Genomic DNA, 7,500 nt, shown 5'->3' on the forward strand with positions numbered 1-7,500 from the left:
GAGACATTCTGACAGGTTGACGTAAGCGGAGTGGGAAACACAGGAGTCTTAGTCTTGAGTTTATTCCTGAGTAGTTTCGCAGGTATGCTTTTACAAAGGAAAAAGCATACCTGCGAAACTAGTTAGGAATAAACCCAAGACTAAGACTCCTGTGTTTCCTACTCCGCTTACGTCAATCTAATATATATATATATATATATATATATATATAAATATATATATGCATATAATACATATACATACACATATATACATATATATTCATATATATACGCATATATATATACATATATACATATGTATATATACGCATATATATACATATACATACACATATATACATATACATATACGTATATACATACATACATATGCATATATATACATATATATATGTATATATATACATATATATATATATATATATAATATATATATATATATATATATATATATATATATATATATATATATATATATATATATATATATATGTACAACACTGAATGGGTCCCGGTGAACAGATATACATTGTTATCAACCACAATATACTTTAATTCTAAGCCTGGCTGTGCCACATTTCAATTTCTGCATGTAGGCCTCCTCGAGTCTTTCGATGTTGATGGCTTAGAATTAAACTGTATTGTGGTTGATATATATATATATATATATATATATATATATATATATATATATATATTATATATATTATTCAATTTATCCCTTCTGGGGTACAAAAAATGTATATATACCCTCCATAACTTACACTCTTGTGTTATCATATGGAGACCTTCCAAAATCTAATAAAATTATTCAATCGACTACCAGAAAGATAAAATATTCACCAATTTACCAGATTTGCCTTTGCGTATGTACCGACCAACAAGCATGTCAACAGTTCTCACATGACACCTTATTCACTAGTCTTGGACCACGTGTTGGACTCGTGATCGATAGCTACTACCCTCCCGGAAGATGGCTCATATGGGTAATACTTACAAACACGCACACACAACTACCCGCCTACGAGGGTTAGAGTACCAACCCGGAGTGCATCTATACTGAAATTATTTCGGCCCTGAGCGTACAGAGTCCCATGTGACGTCATTACGAAATGTAAACAAGGTGCGCGCGCATCCATGTGGTCAAGAAATTTCTTTATAGTTGACATCACGAAGGCATATACACAACTCACACACCAGATTTGAACTTATTTTTGCAAAATATACGGTACAGTTGCTTCAAATATTCCGCGAACGTGTTATGCAGTTGACTGCGCGAGAAAACGGGAAAAGAAAGAATTGTCATTTTATAAGATGCCGAAAGTATCAACGCCGTTCGAAAAGCGAAGACGACAAAACTGGAACATTCTATTGGATTGTTTGCCATTAATATGAACTTACTCTGAATAAATCATGGTTATGTTTCCTAAAGTAAATATCTAACTGCTCTAGTCATCTATAATATTAGATGATTGTTTCTATTCATAACATATTATCATTTCGACGAATAATTAAGAAAATTTGGATCAATTGTAAAATTCCCCACACACATTTATCAACTGTAGAACCACCCCCCTCCCACGCACATTCAGATCAACTGTAAACTCTCCACCCTAATTAACATGAGATAGGTTAGGTCAGGTTATGCCATGTATCACGAACCATAATCAACTATAGAATGTTAGGTTAAGTGGGCATTCTATATATAATTATGGCTCGTGATCACATGAAGAATTGTCACCTCAGACTTCGACAGAGTGGCCATTCTTATGTGGGCTACCCTAGGATGACAATTCTTCATGTGGGCCATCCTGAGTTTACGATTCTTCGGTTGTATAAGTTGATGACAATAAGCATAACCATCATTCAACCTAACCTAATCTTTATTCCACTGTTGATATTCGGCATACTTGGCTGACAATTCTTCAGGTGGGATCTCGGGGGGTGACGATTCTTCATGTGGGCGTTCTGGGGTAACAATTCTTCATGTAGGCGTTCTGGGGTGACAATTATTCATGAGACCCACTTAAATCTGTACTAACCTAACAACCTTCAGTTGATTATGGCTCGTGATACATAACCTATCCTGACCTAACCTATGTTAGGGTAGAGAGTCTACACTTGATCAGTGTGTGTAGTTGAAGAGATTCTATAATTGATCAGAGGAGAAAATTATACAATTGACCCAATTTTTCTTAATAGTCTAAGTAATATACTGTTATGTATAAAAATAATCTTCTAATAGTAAAGACGTCTAGAGGGGCAACAGTTAAAGTAAGTTAATATTAATGACAAACCTGAAATAAAATATTCCCCCAGATGAAAGCTTTTGATATCTGGTCTTCACTCCATGTTTTCCAATCTTTGCACCTGGTCGTTCATATCCAATCTTGTCTTCGCGTTCACCCTTTTGGCATCTTATAAAATGGCAATTCCTTCTTTTCCCGTTTTTTTATTCGTGCAACCAACTGCACAACACGTTCACGGCACATTTGAAGCAATAGTACCGTATATTCTGCGAAAATAAGTCTTCAAAACTGGTTACCAAAACTGGTTACCAAGCTGTTACCAAGCCTTCGCGATGTCAGTAGTAAACGAGATTCCTTGACTACATGGATGCGCGCGCACCTTGTTTACATTTCGTAATGGCGTCACACGTTTATGCACCCAGTAAAGACTGGCGACATTTATACAAACCATTCATCATTTTCTCATGATTGAAGAATAATCTTCAAGTATAATCAGCTTCAGCGGAACTAAAATTGAACACCACCAAGAGTTTGAAAAGCAAGATGGTATCTGTGTGATAACTAGTTCTCGGATTACGTGTCGGACTCGTGATCGACCGCTATTACCCTCCAGAATGAGAGCTCAAAGCTCATATATGGCCCATAGATCGGTCTACATACGAACTGCTCTCATGCGGGAGAGCAATAGCTGTTAATCACGAGTCCAGCACGTGATCTAGATTGGTTAATGAATGGAATAGACTTAATAACCAATTAGTGAGTGCTGAAACTATTATTTTTTAAGAGGCTAGATAGGTTTATGGATGGGGTCGATAGGTGGTGATGGACATAAAACTACTCTTGCAGGCTACTTTATTCTTATATACTGTGTTCTAGGCCATATGTAGCCATGGAACTAAACTGAAGAAGATCGCTTGCCTTGAAGGGCACAAAAACAAACTGGGTTTGGTGTCGATTCTTCAACCCCCTTGATAGCCTTGAAAATAATATAGTCTCGTCTAAAGAGAGATAGATAGATAGAGAGAGAGAGAGAGGGGGGAGGGGAGAAAAAAGAAGTGATACCCTGCGAATGTAGATCTTTTCATGTGTATTGCAAGTGTGTGAATCTTTCAGGTCCTAGGCTGTTAAGAATCAGTGTCTTCCACCGCCTGCATTTCCAATATACCTCAAAGGTAGTGAGTATACTGAAAGGTATTCTTATATTCTTACCTTGCTCTCAAGGATAAGGCGATTTAAGAATTTTATCTTTGTCCTGTTTTTGAGTTAAAGGCCTATTTATCTATTTGTCTTTTAAAGGGGGCGTTCTTTGCAAGCTTCACATGAAACGAAATAAATATTCAATCTTATAGGTACTACAATCTATATGTAATATGTATTTTCTATTTATTCGTTTATATATTTATTTATTTTTAAGTATCGTGGAAAGGCTGAAGAAACACAACGTGGAAGACATTAAGCCGCCAATAGCATTTTATACGAGGAATCGTGCTTCTCAAGACCCAGGGGGCGTTCTTTGCAAGCTTGACATGAAACGAAATAAATATTCAATCTTATAGGTACTACAATCTATATGTAATATGTATTTTTTATTTAATCATTTATCTATTTATTTTGAAGTGTCGTGGAAGAGTCCTGGAAGAAGAAAAAATAAATAATAAACACAACGTGGAAGACGTTCAACCGCCAATAGTATTTCATAAGAGGAATCGTGCTTCTCAAGACCCAGGCTGTTCTTCAGATCCACCGTTGTTATTAGAGCTCCCAAAGACAACGAGGCTTTTGGCCAAGAATCACCCAGTTCAGAGTTGGGTAACGGAAGCATAGGTTAGAAACTGTGGGAGTAAAAATGGCGGCATATTAGGCTAGCATGCTACTTGCTTTTGCTACTTGAATAGAAACGACTTCGGTTATAATATTCTAGAATTCCGTAAGAACATCTGAACAATATGTCTAACGTTCGTATAGGTTTAACTTCTTTTAGTTCGTCCTTCAGCTTCTCACTGTATGACGCAAAAGTAAACTGGTATTTGGAAATTTAAAGAACAAAAGATCGTAACCGAAGTCTTTTATACTCAAACGAAGTAGCAAAAATAAGTAGCATGCTAGCGAGAAATGGCTAGTGTGCCGCCGCCTTAACTCTTTTACCCTCGCATATTCTTTATTCTGGCTAATTTGAGTCGATTTTATTCGACTTATAAGCCACAGCCACCCGGATATGAACAGAAGAGTTTCCCAGTCGGTGAGAGTGTGAAAGCAAGAACGTTTCAACTCCCAATGTTCAATGGCGACAAACCTCCCAACGTTTATGTCAAAAACGTTCACATAAAAATCGAATAACTCGTTGGATGGGAGAGTGGGAAGGGAAGCATAAACGTTGCCAATCCCAACGTTCCATGATGAGAAGAACCTCAGAAACGTTCACATGAAGGTCCTCTGAAAAGGATACACGTCAAGCTCATTCACTTGATAACGAAAAGTCCCTGAATGCAACAACAGATACCAAGATGTGACTTGTTTCTCGTCACAGCTTCAGGGCTATCACAGACTATTAGTAGAGAGTATAAATTAATCAGATTCACTGGTTACCTCACGGAAATTACCTGTAGATGTTCATATTATCCAAGTGAATTTAACCACACAAAACAAAATAAAATTCTACTATCTAATGATAAAAATATTCGCTAATCCTTTGCTAAAGGTTCAGAAGTACAGCCCTGTGTTTGATGGCAGTGGTTACAGGGTGGAAGGGTGGAAGAGGATTTCACGGTAGAGCCCGGGGTTCTGCATCAGGTAGGGTGGAGCGTAGAACGGCTCTCTCACGTTGGTGCGGACAAATTCAGTGGTGTCGTCAAACCACCTGCAAACATCAAATGAAAGTCTGAGTACGTATTTCTCAACACACACACACACACACACACACACACACACACACACACACACACACACACACGGCTCGGTGGCGGATTGGTAAAGCACTGGCCTCACAAGCCAAAGAACCGGGGTTCGATTTCCCGGCCGGGCGGAGATAAGTTGGGTTTGTCTCCTTTCACGTGTAACCCCTGTTCACCTAGCAGTGAGTAGGTACGGGACGTTAGTCAAGGAGTTGTGACCTTGCAGTCCCGGTGTGTGGTGTGTGAGTGGTCTCAGACCTACCCAGAGATCGGCGAATAATGAGCTCTGAGCTCACTGCCGTAGGGTGGTGTCTGGCTGTTCTCGACAGAGACTGCAGCAGATTCGAGGTGAATACACACACACACACACACATATATACACACATATACATGTGTGTGTGTGTGTGTGTGTGTGTGTGTGTGTGTGTGTGTGTGTGTGTGTGTCTGTGTGTCTGTGCAGAAAACCACGAAGGAAAACAATAAAATTATGCCCGAGCGCTTTCGTCTATTTAGACATTCTTAGGGTACATGTATCCTGATGATGTCTAAAAAGACGAAGGCGCTCGGTCATCATTTTATTATTTTCCGTGTTGTTTTTTCTGCATATTTAGAATCACGAGTTCACGTGATTTCTCATGCGAGAAATCACGTGTGTGTGTATATATATATATATATATATATATATATATATATATATGTGTGTGTGTGTGTGTGTGTAGATTTAGAAGCTACTCCACTGGGTCTCGAACCCTCGGTTGTACCAGTAGTTACCGTAAGGCAAGAACGTTAACCACTACTCCACGACAATTGTACAAAAATATTGACCAATTTCTCGACGACATTCGCATGTAGTAGTAGTACGTAGTCTTAGTTTCGCCGAGTCTTTATTTGTGTGAGTGAGTGTGTGTGTATGAAAAAACTGGGGTTCAAGAACCAAGATGGTACAAGTAAAATACACCGGACTCAGAAACATGTACATCATTCCCGACGTTTCGAATCTTGTCCAGGTTTCGTCTTCGAGCGGTTACAATGATGAGGTTGTTGGATCCTCTGTTAAAACGGAAACATGCGGTAGACCAGGAATGGACCATGACGAGTCACGTACTCGGGCTCTCCTCGCGAATGGAGTAGACTGTAACAAACAATGTAGTGAGCACAGAAACAATTGGCTGTTTTAAGAGGAGATTAGATTAATTTACGGAGAGGGGTGACAGGTGGTAAGGTAAATGGAACTGTCTGGTGTAAGCCTTATAGTCTCTTGCAGTTTCCTCCATTTTAATTTTCTTATATTCGTTCCTCCCACCCCGGAGATCTCTGGGGGCCAAAATATCACAATCCTCTGGCTGATCACACAACCATCTAGTTTCTTGCATGCTGTTGGATAGATGCCCTACCTATTTCATCCCTTTCCTTCTGTAGGCTGGATTTAGCATGACGCATCTGTTAATGCTGTCCTTGCCTCTAGCCCAAGTTTCCAAAAACAGCCTGTTCCCCTTTTTACTTTTTTTTTTATACAAAACATCAGCGACTTGACAATCTATTTCATGCTGATGCTTCTGGTAATGTCTAAACACTGCCAAACTCTATTTCCTTCTGTTCAACGTTCTACGATGTTCTTGTAGCCAGTATTTTCCATACCATCCACATAGTGTACGTTGGAGTCCTTGCATTTTATGTTGTACACCGCACCAGCCTGGTCCATCTTGCACTCCTTGTTCTTTACTCTGGTGAGCGCCCCTTGTAATGTGTTGTTGGGTTTGTGAACCACTTTGACACCATATCTCCGAAGCTGTCTAGCTGTGATCTGAGATACCACTTTCATATATAGGATAGTCACCCTTGGTGACGCGTTTTGGTCGATTTTACATTGCGGTGCCATCCACGTATGTACCGTTGGAATGAGATATCCGGTGTCATGGAACACCTTCCTCAACCTCTTCCTCTCTCATTTCAATGAGTCAGCTGTGAACCAAACTTTCTCCGCTGTGCTCCGTAACGTCACCACAATACTCCCTTTGTGGAACACCATATGATTGCTCTTGGTGTACGTAGCATTTCTGTACGCACTGATGGACACTGGGTTCCCGCTGCGTGTCACCTGGACGTCAAGGAATGACAGCTGTCTCTCTGCCTCCTTCAGATGAAAAGAATCGCCTCAGATAAGAACTTGGGGATGTTCCCGACGGAAGGATTTTGTATATTCAAGAAATAAATACAAAAATAATAATACGGATTAGAATAAAATAGAATTACAACTTTACTATAATCTGTACAACACATTAATGAGTTTGCATAAGCAAAGGATTTGCGTGTGTGTACAAGACAGGAATAAAAACTAACAATCAAAGAATTCCCTAC

The 7,500-nt window shown here is 39.2% G+C and overlaps 1 protein-coding gene across 1 annotated transcript in view; it reads right to left on the bottom strand.

The window, feature by feature from the left end:
• Positions 1 to 4,341: 4,341 nt before the first annotated feature.
• Positions 4,342 to 7,500, bottom strand: part of LOC143034218 (uncharacterized) — a 12,961-nt gene continuing 9,802 nt past the window's right edge. Inside the window, exon 7 of the mRNA XM_076200159.1 lies at positions 4,342 to 5,108. Within this exon, the coding sequence (XP_076056274.1) occupies positions 4,985 to 5,108 (124 nt within the window). The 3' untranslated portion in view covers positions 4,342 to 4,984. The remainder of the gene's footprint in view (positions 5,109 to 7,500) is intronic.

The sequence above is a fragment of the Oratosquilla oratoria genome, chromosome 17 (genome assembly GCF_046742065.1).
Source record: "Oratosquilla oratoria isolate Oo_2021 chromosome 17, ASM4674206v1, whole genome shotgun sequence".
Classification (NCBI taxonomy): Eukaryota; Metazoa; Arthropoda; class Malacostraca; order Stomatopoda; family Squillidae; genus Oratosquilla; species Oratosquilla oratoria.